Raw genomic sequence first — 17,964 nt, forward strand, 5'->3', positions numbered from 1 at the left:
GGACTTCCCAAAGTGCTTCACAGCCAATCGATTGCTTTTGCGTTGTAGTCACTGTTGTTTTGTAAAGAAAAGTAACAGCCGGTTGTGCACAGTGAAATCCCACAAGGTGCAATGAGATAATGACGAGATCATCTGTTTTGGTGATGCTGATTGAGGGATAGCTATTGGGCTGGGCACCTGGGAGTACTCCACTTCTTTTCTTCAAAATAGTGGCCACAAGGCAGACGGAGCCTCTATTTAACAGCTCATTCGAAATACAGCACCTCTGACAGTGCAGCACTCCCTCAGTGCAGGGACTGTGGGTGCTTAGCCTCAATAATATGCTCAATGTTTCCTGAAGAGAGACTTGAACCCACGACATACAGACTCAGAGGTGGGACTACACCCAACAGCAAGTTGGGACTGTGCCTTTAACCACACTAACACTTATCTGAATCTATCTGCACAGATCCTCAGCAGCCCCCAGCGTCTCTATGATCTGGCTGGACCCACCGTATATGAAGGGGAAACAAAGAGGAGGTCCAGCCAGAAAAGGAAATCTCACCTAGATCTTCACAAAATGTAAGTCATGAACTCAATGTATCCATCTTGTAGGTTATCACTGGTTATTTTTCTCCAACAATTTCCTCTCCTGGACCTTAACTCTCCCTACCCACCTTGGTTCCCCAACCCTTAATAAGTTTCTCCTCACAAAATCCTATCAATGTCAGTTTTGAAATTGTCAGTTAGCTCCCAGTTAGCTTTTTGGGGGAGAGAGAGTTCTAGATTTCCACTATTCTTTGAGTGAAGGAGTGCTTCCTACAGCAGCCCTGAATTTCCTAACTCTAAGGAGATGGTGTAGTAACTAGTAATCCAGAGGACCCTGTAAATCAGGAAATGCGAGGGCGGAACTTCAGAAAATTACAATCACCAGGGAAATGGTATTGAGCAAATTGTTGGGGCTGTGGGCTGACAATTCCCCAGGTCCTGATGGACTTCATCCTAATGTCTTGAAGGAAGTGGCTTCTGAGATACTTGATGCATTGGTTTTAATTTTCCAAAATTCCCTAGATTTGGGGAAGGTTCCATTACATTGGAAAATAGCAAATATAACTTCTTTATTCAAAAGGGGAGGGAGACAGAAAGCAGGAAACTACTGGCCAGTTAGCCTAACATCTGTCATAGGGAAAATGTTAGAAGCTGTTATTAAAGATGTTATAGCAGGGCACTTAGAAAATTCAAGACAATCAGGCAGCCAAAATAGTTTTGTAAAAGGGAAGTCATGTTTAACCAATTTATTGGAATCCTTTGAAGGAGTCACATGTGCTGTGGATAAAGGGGAACCGGTGGATGTACTGTACTTAGATTTCCAGAAGGCATTTGATAAAGTGCCACATCAAAGGTTATTGAAAAAATAAAAGCTCATGGTGTAGGGGGTAACATACTGACATTGATAGAAGATTGGCTAGCTAACAGGAAATAGAGTTGGCATAAATGGGTCTTTTTCTGATTGGCAGGATGTGACGAGTGGTGTGCTGCAGGGATCAGTGCTGGGGCCTCAACTTTTTACAATTTATACAAATGACTTGGTTGAAGGGACCGAAGGTATGGTTGCTAAATTTTCTGAGGACACAAAGATAGGTAGGAAAGTAAATTGTGAAGAGGACATAAGGAGGCTACAAAGGGACATAGATAGGTTAAGTGAGTGGTTAAAGATCTGGCAAATGGAGTATGATATGAGCAAATGTGTAATTCTCCATTTTGACAGGAAGAATCAAAGAGCTTATTATCTAAATGTTGAGAGATTGCAGAGCTATGAGGTTCAGAGGGATCTGGGTGTCCTTGTGCATGAATCACAAAAGGTTAGTGTGCAGGTACAGCAGGTAATTAGGAAAGCTAATAGAATGTTATAATTTATTGTGAGGGGTATTGATTACAAATGGATGGAGGTTGTGCTTCAGTTGTACAGGGCATTGAAGAGACCACATCTGGAGTACTGTGTACAGTATTGGTCTACTGATTTAAGGAAAGATGTAAATGCGTTAGAAGCAGTTCAGAGAAGGTTTACTAGACTAATACCAGGAGCAGGTGGGTTGTCTTATGAGGAAAGGTTGGACAGGCTAGGCTTGTATCCACTGGAATTTAAAAGAGTAAGAGGTAACATGTTTGAAACCTTTAAGATCTTGAGGGGTCTTGACAGGGTGGATGTGGAGAGGATGTTGCACCTTGTGGGAGAATCTAGAACTAGGGGTCACTGTTTAAAAATGAAGGGGTCGCTCATTTAAGACAGAGATGAGGAGATTGAGCTCGAATCCCTCACTCTCTCTGGCCCTACACAATACCTAGCAGCTTGCCATGTGGAGAATATTCTAAAGTCATTGTGACACGGAAGACGGGCATTTGGTCCCTCAAGTCCATGCTAGCTCTTCATGGAGCAATCCTGTCAGTCTCATCCCCCCTCCCCTCTCCCCCAGCTCTATCCCCGTGGCCCCTGCAAGTTTATTTCCCTCAAGTGCCCATTCAATTTCCTTTTGACATCATCCATCGTCTCCTCTTCCAGCATGCTCGTGGGCAGTGAGTCTCAGGTCGTTACCATTCATTGCCTAAAACTGTTCTTCCTCACATGCTTCACCTGTAACTCTTGCCTAAAACCTTAAACCTGTGTCACCTAATCCAGATTTCTTTGCTTTTTAATCCATCTTTCCTAGGTCCAAAATAGATGAGTCTCTTTTGTTTCTTATTTTGTGTCTTATTCTGATGGTCCCCACACCAAATGTTCTGCTTTGAATAAGCAAGGGCCTTTCAGGATAAGCTGATTGGATGACGTCAGAACTCGGTATTATATCTTTACTGAGAAAAGAGACATGCTGTTGAAGCTTTTTGTCTTGCACTCATCAGGACAGATGCAAGAATGCCAAATTTCAAAGGGAGCAACAACTTATACTGCATGAGGAAAGGGTGCTGACTGGTAAATAGGGCCCGAGCCATTTGCTTGACGCTGAGATAGGGCCTGTCAAAGCAATCCTGTGGGATAATGGCTACCCTGATCAGATAATTGCTCACATCCAAAACACAGGACATAATGTCTAATGTTAGATGCCATTCTGTGATTGACAGCACTTGCTGAAAATTCCCGAGTGTGCTAAGAATTACACTGACAACCAATTTAAGATTATCGGTCGGACTCGCAGTATGGCTCATGTACGCTTGCTAGAAGCTACATATGTTCATATGAAGAGACCTGTCCTCTGCAGACAAAAGGAACATGTCCAGTCATTGTGCTTTATTTGAATTAGACAAAAGCATGGGGTACAATCGTTGCCTGGTGCATTCTCCATGGCAACACCTTGAACAACCAGGGTTAACTTGACAACCAATCAGCACCCTTTTCTCATGCAGTATAAATTGTTGCCGCCTTTGAAATTTGGCATTCTTGTGTCTGTCCTGTTGAGTGCCAGATGAAAAGCTTTGACAGCATGTCTCTTTTTTTCAGCAATACTCAGGCTCTGTACTAACAAGCGACCATTTCTTATATTTTCCTTTCTCTACAGCATCATGGATGGAATGACCGAGGCCTGCGTGAAAGGAGGGATTGAGGCCTGTTATGCCTCGGTATCCTGTGTCTGTGCCTTGCTCGGTGCCCTGGACGAGTTGAGCCAGGGAAAGGGGCTGAACGAGGAGCAGGTGCGTCACCTGATGAGGCACGCGGAGGAGCTGAAGGGCGGCACCGAGTCCACGCGGGAGTCCATGGAGATCAGCGAGGCCGACTTCAGGTGGCAGAGGCGCATCCTGTCAGCCGAGCAGGCTCACTGGGAGTCGAGCAACGAGAAGAGCCCCGACATCAGCATCAGCGTCACCACGGACACCGGCCGCACCACCCTGGAGGAGGGTATGGGGCAAACCACCCCGGAGGAGAACCCCCCGCTGCTGAGGAACCACTTGGAATATTCCACCGGCCTCGATATTCATGAGGCGCTGAGTAAAATGTCAGGTTTGGGCCTGGAGCAGGGGGAACAGTTGGAAGGAGTTCATCGAAACAACATTCACGCCTACCCAGATTTAGCAAACTTCCTATCGGTCGACCCCAGGACTAGTAAACCACCCGGATCCCGATACAGTGAAAGTAATTTTAGCATCGATGAGCAGGACATTTCCAGGACTGAGTTTGACTCCTGCGATCAGTATTCAATGGCAGCCGAAAAGGACTCTGGGAGGTCAGACGTCTCGGAGATTGGCTCCGATAACTGCTCTCTGGCGGACGAGGAGCAGACGCCCAGGGATTGCCTGGGTCACAGGTCACTGCACGGAGCCACCCTGACCCTGAAGGTCCTGAAGAACCAGGAGGCTGACCAGCACAGTGCCCGAATCTTTGTCCAGTCGCTTGTCACCCTCCTCCCTCGCCTGCTGTCTCTCCAGAACCCGGAGGAGGTTGATTCCTCCCTGCAGAGTTTTGCCTCTACGTTTTGCTCGGGTCTGCAGTCAGGTACGGTGCCCCTAACCCCCCCCTCCCCAAACATTTAAAAGGTACACCATTGTATTCATTGGCCAAACAGTGAAAACCATTATCCATTTGCAGTGAACTCAACTTCCAACTTGTCTTTGATAAAACATATGGGGAAAAGGCAGGAATTAGATTCGATAGCTCCAATCCCCTACGCTGGTCTCTCAGGTGTCAGCTGTGGCTCAGCTGGTAGCACTTATGTTTCTGAGGTAGGAGGTCATGGGTTCTTTCTTTCAATTCTACCTTGGGATTCAGACATCGCTGGCTGGGCCAGTATTTGTTGCCCATCCCTAGCTGCCCCTGAGAAGGTGCCTTCTTGAACCACTGCAGTCCATGTGGTGTAGGTACACCCACAGTGCTGTTAGGGAGAGAGTTCCAGGATTTTGACCCAGCGACAGTGAAGGAACGGCGATATATTTCCAAGCCAGGATGGTGAGTGACTTGGAGGGGAACTTCCAGGTGGCGGTGTTCCCATGCGTCTGCTGTCCTTGTCCTTCTAGATGGTAGAGGCCGTGGGTTTGGAAGGTGCTGTCGAAGGAGCCTTGGTGAGTTCCTGTAGTGCATCTTGTAGATGGTTCAAGTTTCACTCCAGTGTTTTGAGTGCACAATTTGGAATGACACTCTGTGCAGTACTGAGGGAGTGCTGCACTGTCAGTGGTGCCGATGATGAGGTTCAGATGAGAGATTAAAGCAAGGCTCCATTTCTGCTTTCAGGTGGATAGAAAAGATGACCTTGGAACTATTTTGAAGAAGATCGGGGGAGTTATTCCCAGTGTACTGGCTCATATTTATCCCTTAACCAATATCCCTTAGACAGATTATTTGGTCATTTATGTCACTGCTGTTTGATGGAGCTTGCTGTGCACAAATTGGCCGCTGTGTCTCCTACAACAGTGATTATACTTCAAAAGCTCTTACTTGTCTGTAAAGCGCTTTGGGACATTCCGAGGTCATAAAAAACGCTATATAAATGCAAGTTTTTCTCTATTGGTATAGACACAAAGGGCCAAATAGCTTCGCCTGTGCTTTAATATAGATGATTTAATGGATTCATGTTAGGGACAGTCGTTTAGCCTTTAATGCGCTTACATAAATAGTAAAAAGCCAGTCTCAATCCTTCCCTAATAGGTCTATAAACTCTCTGTACATCATCAATAAATTACTTCAAACTATCACTATCACTTAGACGAGCCATCGGTTGGTTAGTCAGTTGGTAGCATTCTCACCTCTGAGTCTAAAGGTCGTCAGTTGAAGTCTCACTCCAGAGACTTGAATACATAATTCAGGTTAACATTTCCTGTGCCCACACTGAGGCAGTGCTGCACAATTGAAGCTGCCGTCTTTTGGATGAGACATTAAATCAATGCCCTTTCTGCCCTCTTAGGTGGACATGAAACTCCTATGGCATTATTTTGAAGAAGAGCAGGGCAGCTCTTCCCCAGTATCTTGGTTGATATTTATCCTTCAACCAATATCACTTGGGCAGTTTATCTGGTCTTTATCACATTGCTGTTTGTGGGAGCTGAATGTGCACAGACCGGTTGCTGTGTTTCCTACGTTTATTACGATCCCAGTTAATGTTCCTACTGGACAAGTCAGATCCCAGAGTGAAACCTGGCTTGATAGAGCCTAACTTTTTCTTCCGAAACCATGGAGGAAAGTTACTGAACAAATTCACAGGAGTCTGCTGATGAACTTTTAACACAAAGAATAAAACATTTATTAAACAAGAAAAATGAACTATATTACACCAGACAAAAAGGTTGAAAAGATCTCAGTAGAAACACAAGCAGTTGACTCCGATTCACACTGTTCCTTTACCCCAGCAATATCTTCACAGACACATAAACCAGTGAAGTTACCACTAGCTTAACACAACGGCTTGGGACTGGCACAGTTGCAAACAGATATCTTCCAATTAATTCCTGGGCATTCAGTTGATGCTTTTCACTCAACTCAGATCTCTCCCCTGGACACCCAAAAACCATACTCTAAACTCACTATTTCTCCAACTGCAGAGCAAACAAATGAGTTCCCTAAACTCAGTCCCCCAGTAACTCCTCCACTAAACTGATTACTTTACTGAGTCCTATAGCTGACTATTCAGTCCACTCCTCTCCCACCAGCCTTGTAGTTTTACTTCTCAGAGAACTGTAAATTCCTATCCTCTCTCTCTGACACACACTAAACTCTCCCTTAAGTCTTTTCTCTGTGTCTGAGTCACTTTACCACTGTCGCTAGGCAACAGTAAACTTTACTATGTGATTTTTTTTCCCCAGAACCACTAAACTTTTAACCTATTTTAACCCATCTCCTTAACTTCAGGAGTTGTAAAACCTCATTAATGACGTATACATACAAACAAACCTAAAAGACTTGACCTTTTAGTCAGGAGTCTACCCAGACTCCCAGGCACAAAGGCTTACTAACAACCTAAATGAATCTGAAACACTCTTACCTTTATTAACAAACAAATATATACATATATTCAACTTAAAAAAATTATACATTGTTCACAACACATTACAATGTGGACTTCACTTCAAAAGCTCTTCATTGGCTGTAAAGCACTTTGGGACATCCCGAGGTGGAGAAAGATGTTATAAAAATGCAAGTTCTTGTTTTCTAATGGAAATGTCAGAGCTGTGGACTAGAGCATGGACCTCTGAGGTAGAGGTTCAGGGACATTGCTGGAGATTAAAGATCCCTCTGATGGTCAGAACTCCTAACCTGTGAGCATGTACCCTGTGTGTGAAACATCATAACACCTTCCTGACCATGGGGAGACAGTGGCATAACGGTATTGTCACTGGACTACTAATCCAGAGGCCCTGGCTAATGCCCAGGATAAGGGGTAAAGTCCCCCTATGGCAGCTGGTGGAACTGAAATTCAGATAAAGCTGGCCTTGCAATGGTGACCATGAAACCATCATTGCTGGTTGTAAATAACCATCAGGTTCACTAATGCCCTTTAGGGAAGGAAACCTGTCATCCTTACCTGGTCTGGCCTACATGTGACTCCAGACCCAACAGCAATGTGGTTAACTCTTAACTGCCCCCTGAGGTGGCCTAGCAAGCCACTCACGAACATACAAAATAGGAGCAGAAGTAGGCCATTCGGCCCCTTGAGCCTGCTCTGCCATTCAGTAAGACAATGGCTGACCTGTTTGTGTTTCGAATTCCACATTCCCATCTACCTTTGAGCCCCTTGCCTAACCTGAATCTATCTACCTCTGCCTTAAAAATATTCAGTGACAAAGTGAAAAAACTTCCCCTCCTCTCTGTCCTATAAGGGCAACCCCTCATTTTAAAACAGTGCCCCTCCCCTAATTCTGGACTCACCCACCAAAGGAAACACCCTTTCCACGTCCACCTTGTCGATACCATTCAGGATCTTGTATACTTCAATCAAGTCACCCCTCACTCTACCAAACTCCAGTGGAAACAAGCCCAGCCTGCCTAACCTTTCCTAATGAGACAATGCACTCAATCCAGGTATCAATCTACTAAACCTCCTTTTGGGCAACAAATACTGGACTTGCCAGTGACACCCATGCCCCATGAAAGAATAAAGAAATAAAACCCCCAATAATGACACCCCCCCCTCTCCCCAAGCCATTGCAAAGAGGGGAAAGTTTCTCTATTTTATTTAATAATAAAATTGGAATCTCCAAATATTGATTGCAACTCTCCTGATGTTGCTCAGCAGTTCCTGTGGTGACCGCCTCGTGTGTGCCTGTCTGTTTCAGAGCTCTTGCGTTCGCCTGGTATGGATGGCAGTGAGAACTCCTGCTGCCAGACACTGATGAACGCGGACGGATTGTACCTGGTGGCCTTCCACGCGCTGTCGTTGAACCTCAAGCTGATCGCCTGCGATTACTACCGGAAAAAGCCAGCACCTGTCCCTGCGTCGCTGGTAAGCACTCAGCCAAGTGAGATTTGGCAAACTCCCAGCCTCAGGAATAAATGGCACTTCAGACAGGATTTACCCGGTAGGCTTCAGGGCCCCGATGTCAGGGTCTCATGAGTTGCGGGAAGTAGAGAGTGATGGTCGAGGGGTGTTTTTGGTGACTGGATGCCTGTGTCCGGTGGGGTTCCACAGGGATCAGTGTTGGGTCCCTTGCTGTTTGTGGTATATATAAATGATTTAGACTTGAATGTAAGAGGGGTGATCAGTAAGTTCGCGATTGACATGAAAATTGGTGGGGTGATAAATAGTGAGGAGGGTGGCCTTAGATTACAGGAGGATACATACGGGCTGGTCAGATAGGCTGATCAGTGGCAAGTGGAATTTAATCCGGATAAGTGTGAGGTGATGCACTTGGGCAGGACAAACAAGGCACGGGAATGCACGATGAATGGTAGTACCCTGGGAAGCACTGAGGATCAGAGGGACCTTGGTGTGCATGTCCACCGGTCCCTTAAGGTAGCGGGACAGGTAGATAAGGTGATTAAGAAGGCATATGGGATACTTGCCTTTATTAGCCGAGGCATAGAATATAAGAGCAGGGAGGTTATGCTGGAACTGTATAAAATGCTGGTTAGACCACAGCTAGAGTATTGCATGCAGTTCTGGAACCCGCGTTATAGGAAGGATGTGATTGCACTAGAGAGAGTGCAGAGGAGATTTACCAGGATGTTGCCTGGGCTGGAAAGTTTTAGTTATGAGGAGAGATTGGATAGACTGGGATTATTTTCCCTGGAGCAGAGGAGATTGAGGGGGTACATGATTGAGGTGTATAAAATTATGAGGGGCATAGATAGGATAGACAGGGAGGAACTTTTCCCCTTGGTGGAGGGATCAATAACCAGGGGGCATAGATATAAGGTAAGGGGCAGGAGGTTTAGAGGGGATGTGAGGAAGAATTTTTTCACCCAGACGGTGGTGGGAATCTGGAACTCACTGCCTGAAAGGGTGGTAGAGGCAGAAACCCTCATAACATTTAAGAAGTATTTGGATGTGCACTTGCGATGCCATGGCATACAAGGCTATGGGCCTAGTGCTGGAAAATGGGATTAGAAATGTTAGGTACTTGTTTGACCGGCGCAGACTCGATGGGCCGAAGGGCCTTTTTCTGTGCTGTAGACCTCTATGACTCTATGACTCCGTAATGGAGGTCACCAGCCCACACTGTGAGGGAAACAGTTACCTGGGAGTGATTCTCCCTGAATTGGCCAGTTAATGGACGAGGGAGGGCTCATCATCCAATTACGGGTGACAGGCGGGCTATGGAAGCCGGAGGGCCAATAAGAGGCTCTCCAGCTCGCCGGAAGTAGCAGGCTGCCTTTTCAGGCAAGTGAGAGAGAGGTCACCTCATGAAGGAGGTGCCCTCTCTCCAACTTTTTAAACTTTAAAAAAAAAGTGCCCTGAGCAGCTAGGCGACCATTGTGGATGGGGAACCCTTCCACAGGGCCGCCTTTGGCTGCTGCCGAAGGTAGGTAGGCAGGCAGGGAAGGCCTCAAATCCTGCCTGGAGCGCGGGCCCACTGGTCTGCTGCCGGGACTCTGTTTCCGGGCAACTGGCCTAGTCCCTGACACTTCAGGAAAATTCCAGTCAGGCCTCCGACAGTAGGCCTCATTATGCTCCGAAAGGGTCTTAATTGGCCACCCACCACTTGTGGACGGGCAGCCTTGTTGCCCCCTTCCCCCTTTCCCCGTTCTGCTTCTGGGAAAATGGCTGAGGCGACAGGATAAACTGGGGATGGGGTGCAGGACAGCTTTTAAACACCTGCAGGATTTTACATTCTACATAACAGTTATCCCCACTTGACGAGCTAAGGTTGCAGTTACTTCTCTTGGCCTGATTTTATCTGTAGCTTTCAGGGAAAAGAAAATTTTGGACCTGATTTCTGTCTTCGTTACCGAAATGACATTATTTTTAGTCAACTCTTTCGACCGTCAACAAGCGACACTGCCAAACCCCAGCTGAAATTCTCCACCAAGGACGGAACAATTATTCCTGTGACCAACCTGAGCTTTAGTGCTGAGCCTCCATGTACAGACTCACTCAGCCGCTACAGTCCCATTTATTTAACAGGCCGTGCGGTGGCCCGGATTAATAATCCGGAGAATTTGAGCTCAGGCCTCACCTTGGCAGCTTGCGAATTTTGAATTCAGCCCTGAAAAGCCTGGAGAAACCAGTGAAAGCTATCGGGGTGTCATAGGGGAAAGACGTCCTGCTTTCCTTACCCGGTCTGGACCTATACGTGACACCAGTCCCACACCAATGGTCTCGACTCTTAACTGGCCTCTAAAGTGATCTAGTGGTTGTATCAAATCGCTACACTGCGGTTCATGAAGAAAGGACCATCGCCACCACCTTCTCAGGGCAGTTAGGGATGGGCAATAAGTGCTGGCCTTGCCTGTATCCCGTGATGGATATAAAAGAACTAAAAAAACTGATGAGATTTCCCTTGGAAAATGTTGCCCAGATTCGGTGTGCACTATCAATGGTTTTTGAATTGATACGGTATTCTCAGTAACTTGTGTATTGCCGGCCAGCAAGGGTTGGATAGCAAGGGTCCATCTGATTAATGTTTAAGATTAAGAAATATGATCAGGTCCAAAAGTGATGAGCAAAAAGTATAGTCCCCTTCATTTTCAAACCTTATTTGTTAAATGTCAATGGTTGAAAGGGAGGATTACACTGTGAGGGCACCACCTATAGGGAGAGACAGTGGGTATAGGGAGAGACTCTAGATAATAGCAGTCAGTGAAAGTACAGGATGGACTCTATGGGTAAAGGGACAGATATCAATGTCAATGATGGTCCTGGGAGCAACATTGTGAGTAAAAGGAAGGTCTCTGTGGATTAGTGCCCATTGGTGTTGGTATAGGAAGGGACTGTGTAAGTATAGGACTGGATTCTACTGGTGTAGGACTGGATTTTACTGATATAGGGCAGGATTCTGCTGCTATAGGAAGGAGCTCTATTGCTTTAAGAAAGAGTCTCTGTTGGCATGGGTCAGGACTCTTGTCAGTAAGTGCCAGTCAGCGAAGGAACATTACTTGTCATGTCGATGTGCTTCAGCTTGAATGCTCGATGTCTAAAATGGAAAGTGTTTTGTTAGCAGTACTAATGGTCCCCAGCCTGATGACTGCCAAACTTCATAACAGTAAGAATCTTATCCACAATCAGTGTGTGGCCCAGGAGTGCCTGGTGACCTCGCTTGATGAAATGTCATGTTTCCGAATGTTTATAAATGTGGCTTGCTCATACAGGACTTAAGTATTGCTGTAAAAAGAGGCATGTTGGCGAAGCCTTTCACCTTACTCTCATCAGGGCAGATGTGAGAATACCAAATTTCAAAGGGAACAACACTTGATACTGCATGAGAAATGGGTGTTAATTGGCTGGCAAGTCAACTCTGATTGGCCGAGGTGTTGCCATGGAGAATGCACCAGGAAACAATTGCCCCATACACTTTTGTTTAAATCAGAAAGGCACAAGGCCTGGACATTTCCTTTTTGCCTGCAGGAGATGGGTCCCTGCATATGAATATATGCAGCTTCTAGCAAGCGTAAAGTGTGGGCCCCAACTGATCGTCTTGACATGTTTGATAGTGTAATTCTTAGCACACTCAGGATTGTTCAGTGTGTGCTGTCCAACCACAAATCGCACCTGATGTTAGATATTATGTTCTGAGTTTTACAAGCACAGGTTGGTTGAGTACAGTCAGTACTCTGCCTATTGTGAACAGCTGAAGGGATGTGCTGTTTGATATGATCCACCCGTTGTTTGGACATAGGGCCTACGTACCTGGCACTGAAATTCATATACCACATTACTCATTTGTATAGTAGGCAGAACATCTTTTTGGCTTGTTTCTTTTTATTCATTTACGGGATGTGGGGGTCGCTGGCTGGGCCAGCATTTATTGCCCATCCCTAATTGCCCTTGAGAAGGTGGTGGTGAGCTGCCTTCTCAAACTGATGCAGTCCATGTGGTGCAGGTACACCCACAGTGCTGTTAGGGTGGAAGCTCCAGGATTTTGACCCAGCGACAGTGAAGGAACGGCGATATATTTCCAAGTCAGGACGGTGAGTGACTTGGAGGGGAATTTCCAGGTGGCGGTGTTCCCATCTACCTGCTGCCCTTGTCCTTCTAGATGGTAGTGGCCATGGGTTTGGAAGGAGTTGTTGAAGGAGGATTGGTGCATTTGCTGCAGTGCATCTTGTAGATGGTACACGCTGCTGCTACTGTGCATTGGTGGTGGAGGCAGTGAATGTTTGTGGATAGGGTACCAATCAACCAGGCTGCTCTGTCCTGGATGGTGTCAAGCTTCTTGAGTTGTGTTATAAACACAACGCCATTATAATTCTGGGGTGTTTGGTTGTGTTTCCACAGAAGGAGTTTGTGAGGCAGGTGCAAAGCAGTCGAGTTCTGATGGTTCTGTCACAAGCATGGATTGAAGAACTTTATCACCAGGTGCTTGACAGGAACCTGCTGGGAGAAGCCGGGTACTGGGGAACAACAGAGGAACACTGTCTGCCCTTCATCATCATGCTAACTGGTGAGTTGTTCACAATTGATCTTGGTTTTATGGAGAGGGAGAATGACACACATGGAATGAATCTTTATTTCCAAATGTACACTCCTTCTAAAGATGGAGAGCATGAGGAAAGACTCTGGCCTCTTGCGCATCCCAGGTTTCCATCGCTCCCCCATTGGTGGATGCACCTTCAGCTGCCTAAATTGCCCCCTGAGATGAGACGGCTGTCCTGTCTTGTGAGGCAGAGTAAATTGGGTCTATAGCCTCTAGAGTTTAGAGGAGAGGTGATCTAATTGAAACATACAAGATTCTGAAGGGGCTTGATAGGGTAAATACTGAGATATTGTTTCCACTGGTCGGGGAATCTAGAACACGGGGGCCACAGTCTCAGGATGAGGGGCTGATCATTTAGGACTGAGATGAGGAGAAATTACTTCACTCAAAGGCTTGTGAATCTTTGGAATTCTCTATCCCAGAGGGTTGTGGGTGCTGCATTGTTGAATACATTTAAGGCTGGGATAGACCGATTTTTAATCCCTTAAGGGATATGAGGAGCGGGTGGGTAAGTGGAGTTGAGGTCCAAGATCAGCCATGATCATATTGCATGGAGCAGGCTGACCGGCCATATGGTCTACTCCCACTCCTATTTCTTGTGTTCTTGTATCTGCCATTCTCTGAAAATCTTCCCTAAACCCCTCTGCCTCCCTATCGCTCTATCTCTTCCTTTAAGGTGCTCCTTAAAGCCTACTTCTTTGACCAAGCTTTTGGCCACCTAACCTAATATTTCCTTATGTTGCTCAGTCAAGTTTTGTTTGGTAATCGCTCCTGTGAAGCACTTTGGGATTTTTGCAATGTTAAAAGCACTACTTAAATGCAAGTTGTTGTTGTTTTATGTGGACAGTTTTGGAAAGGAAATTGAAACCTCATTCTGCATTCTTAGAAACAAACTCGTAGATCTCCTGTGGCATTGCTCTGCTGTTTCAGAGGATAGAGTAGCACAGGATACAGCTACAGCTCCATCTAATGGCCGCACCTTGCAATTACACCAGTTTCTGTTTACATAGGGAATTCCCGTTATAATTTTGGTCACATATGTACTTCCAGTGTGAAATATTGCCATGAAACGTGGGAGCAAACATTGCGACTACAGGAAGTGAAGTTTGTGGACAGGAAGTGTGCAAGTTCTCCAACATTTTATATAAGTGCACTAGCATGTTGTACGCAATCCTTGCAGTCTCCTAGATTTCAGTAATCCTACATGATGAGCAGCCCAGGACTGGAGACACATTTACATGATAATGACAAACATGAAGCTCTAATGTCACTTAATGAGGTTGGCTACTCAGACTCTGGCCTCTTGTATGTATCCTCCCCACCCCCTCATACCCCTTTCTCCCCCACTTTGACACTCAAGCCTTCAGAAACCTAGATCTCACAACCAGGAACCCCTTCCTTAATCCTCTCTTTCTTCTTCTCCAGCTTGAAGAACCACCTTAAAATTCTTCTCTTTGACCAATCATTTGGTCACACCTCCCTCCCCCACCTCCTAGTCACTCCTCCTTTAGCTTAGCAGCTGGTTATTTGGCAGCTGTGGGATGTTTTTCTATATTAAGCGGGATGTTTACAGTGGCACCACTATTTCCAGCCAGAATGGAGATGATTGGGTAATTTTCCTGTCAATCACACCTCGGGACCGCACTGCTGTAAGTGCCTGGGATTGATTTTACACTCATAATTTATGTAACATAACTACCCTTCACTTAATGCATCTTGCTGTAGAGATTACCCAGCATTCATCAGGAGGCATTGTGGTTGTTTCAGTCATGAGTTCTGTTTGCTCTAATTTATTGAGACTCTTTTTAAATAGACTCTGTAGACTGTTTGCTGTAGTACATTGTTTAAATAGACTCTGTAGACTGTTTGTGGTAGTGCATTGTTTAAATAGACTCTGTAGACTGTTTGCTGTAGTACATTGTTTAAATAGATTCTGTTTGCTGAGTATATGGACTTCGTTTGCTGCAAAATAGTCTGTTTGCCATGAGTCAACCTGCCTGGCCTCCAACTAATTGCCCGGCACAGTGGTGTCAATAGACAACCTGTATTAAACATGCTATGGAAACGTTGGATGGTTTGGTTGTATTTTTTTTGCAGATATGGATGGACTGGGAAGCAGTGCCGTAGGAGGGCAGATGGTCAGTACTGCCTCAGAACAATCTCCTCTAGCCCAAGAAAAGAACACACCCGACTCTGTGACTGCAGGTAATGTTCTAGTGTTCACATTGCACTCAAGAACCAGTTAACTTTCTAGCCCCTGGAGGGTTGCCAGGTAACTGCTTTGCTGGTTGTGCTTCGGAGCCATTCAGGTAAGGCTGGTGCTGGGGTCATTAAAACTTCACATAGATGGAGAGATTGGGGAAGCCGTAGGTGTTCTCTTTAGAGCAGAGAAGGGTAATGGGGGATTTATTAGGGGTGTTCTAAACTATGATGCAGTCAATAGGGAGAAACTGTTTCCAGTGACACAAAGGTCAGACACCAGAGAACGAAGAATTACGATAATTAGTAAAATAACCAGAGGGGGGAAGAGCGGAATTATTTTTACACAATGAATTGCTGTGATCTGGAATGTGCTGCCTGGAAACAGATTTGATAGTAACTTTCAACAGTAACAAAGTAACTAGCACAGTGCTTCCCAAACCTTTTCCCGGTCTGACCCCCATTTCAACGCCCCAAGCTTTGCGTGACCCTGGAGTGAAAATTTGGAGGGTCTGAGAATTGTTGAGTGGGGTTGGGGTGGGGGGGGTGATGGTGGGAGTGAGATTGAACTACGGCCTTTTTTAAAGAACATCTACCTTTCCACTGGCCTTTTTTTGCAGCAGCAATCGGGACTCAAAGAGCTGTCCGTTAGGCCACGCCCACCATTAGAAAAAAAACCACACAGATTTATGGGAGCCCTCACAGCCGCCAGAAATCAGTCCCAACTCCACGGCAGCCATTGCTGTCTCAGAGCCCGTGACCCCAAAACCTTGTCTCGTGACCCCACTGGGGGGTCGGGACCCACCGTTTGGAAAGTCCTGAGCTAGTAAAATTCAAAGGGCCTCAAGGAAGGAGTGGGGGAGTGAACAGCTCTTTCAAAGAGCCAGCACAGGCATGATGAGCCGAATGGCCACCCTTTGCACTATATGATTCTAAGGATGTTACAAGTGGGTCTTGGTGCCACTGGAGACCTGTGGAGGGGTTGGGGGGCTCGAGGATCAGGTAGGATCACTGCTCCTGATCACCATCTTGTTAATTAGAAGACTGATGCGCGCAGCCGTCTGTAGCGGGTGCATTGAGATTTATTCTCGCATTTGAAGCCTTGTAACCGGGCTGTGATCTGTATATCACAGCACTGACTTAAAGAAAATGCATCTGCTCAAGTAATAAAGATCAGGGAGTAAAGGCTGACGGGCAGAAACAATGTTACACGTCTTAATTCACCAGTTGTTATGCAGATCAGAAATGTAATATTGTGCCGGGTCAGAAGGGTGTGGAAAAAGCAGTGGACAAAGGAAATGACCAGATGGTGGGAAAGAGAGCCCAGTGGAAGAATAAAACATCAGCCAACCTCATGCCAACGTGGTTTATCTGTGCCAATTGCGGAAAGGACTGCCGCTCGCGAATTAGCCTCTACAGCCACGGTAAACGATGTTTAATGCAGGAGGGACATACACCTGGGTCCATCATCTCTCAAGACAGACAGATGCCAGTAAATAACATACCCCCTTTTGCTGGGGTGTTCAAACTCTGTCTCCAGGGGAGTGCGTACCATGGGGTCCCAGGGACCACGTACAAGGGATAAGTATAACCAGTGGATGGCTAACAGAATCAAATTGGCACCTTTTAATTCCCCATCAGATTTTACTCTCAATTGCATTTAACTGAAAATAAAAAGAGGTGCGGTGTATGTCAGGAGTTGTGTACAATGGGAGGGGTGTAAATCAGGTGGGTGTTTATCAGGAGGGGTGTAAATGGGGTGGGTGTTTATCAGGAGGGGTGTAAATTGGGTGGGTATTTATCAGGAGGGGTGTAAATCGGGTGGGTGTTTATCAGGAGCGGTGTAAATTGGGTGGGTGTTTATCAGGAGGGGTGTAAATCAGGCCGGTGTTTATCAGGAGAGGTGTAAATTGGGTGGGTGTTTATCAGGAGGGGTGTAAATTGGGTGGGTGTTTATCAGGAGGGGTGTAAATTGGGTGGGTGTTTATCAGGAGGGGTGTAAATTGAATGGGTGTTTATCAGGAGGGGTGTAAATTGGGTGGGTGTTTATCAGGAGGGGTGTAGATTGGGTGGGTGTTTATCAGGAGGGGTGTATATTGGGTGGGTGTTTATCAGGAGAGGTGTAAATTGGGCAGGTGTTTATCAGGAGGGGTGTAAATTGGGTGGGTGTTTATCAGGAGGGGTGTAAATTGGGTGGGTGTTTATCAGGAGGGGTGTAGATTGGGTGGGTGTTTATCAGGAGAGGTGTAAATTGGGTGGGTGTTTATCAGGAGGGGTGTAAATTGAGCCGGTGTTTATCAGGAGGGGTGTAAATTGGGTGGGTGTTTATCAGGAGGGGTGTAAATTGGGTGGGTGTTTATCAGGAGGGGTGTAAATTGGGTGGGTGTTTATCAGGAGGGGTGTAAATTGGGTGGGTGTTTATCAGGAGGGGTGTAAATTGGGCGGGTGTTTATCAGGAGGGGTGTATATTGGGTGGGTGTTTATCAGGAGAGGTATAAATTGGGTGGGTGTTTATCAGGAGGGGTGTAGATTGGGTGGGTGTTTATCAGGAGGGGTGTAAATTGGGTGGGTGTTTATCAGGAGGGGTGTAAATTGGGTGGGTGTTTATCAGGAGGGGTGTAAATTGGGCGGGTGTTTATCAGGAGGGGTGTAAATTGGGCGGGTGTTTATCAGGAGGGGTGTAAATTGGGCGGGTGTTTATCAGGAGGGGTGTATATTGGGTGGGTGTTTATCAGGAGA

At 46.1% G+C, this 17,964-nt stretch overlaps 1 protein-coding gene across 2 annotated transcripts in view; it reads left to right on the forward strand.

Moving 5' to 3' along the window:
- arfgef3 (ARFGEF family member 3) overlaps positions 1-17,964 on the forward strand; it is a 140,757-nt gene that overhangs the window by 55,018 nt on the left and 67,775 nt on the right. For both annotated transcript variants that reach the window (XM_078557463.1, XM_078557464.1), the window contains exons 11-15: positions 449-561; positions 3,531-4,462; positions 8,230-8,396; positions 12,828-12,993; positions 15,124-15,231. In XM_078557463.1, coding sequence (XP_078413589.1) covers positions 449-561; positions 3,531-4,462; positions 8,230-8,396; positions 12,828-12,993; positions 15,124-15,231 — 1,486 coding nt within the window. The remainder of the gene's footprint in view (positions 1-448; positions 562-3,530; positions 4,463-8,229; positions 8,397-12,827; positions 12,994-15,123; positions 15,232-17,964) is intronic.

This window comes from Cetorhinus maximus, chromosome 14 (genome assembly GCF_964194155.1).
Source record: "Cetorhinus maximus chromosome 14, sCetMax3.hap1.1, whole genome shotgun sequence".
In the NCBI taxonomy this organism is placed as follows: domain Eukaryota; kingdom Metazoa; phylum Chordata; class Chondrichthyes; order Lamniformes; family Cetorhinidae; genus Cetorhinus; species Cetorhinus maximus.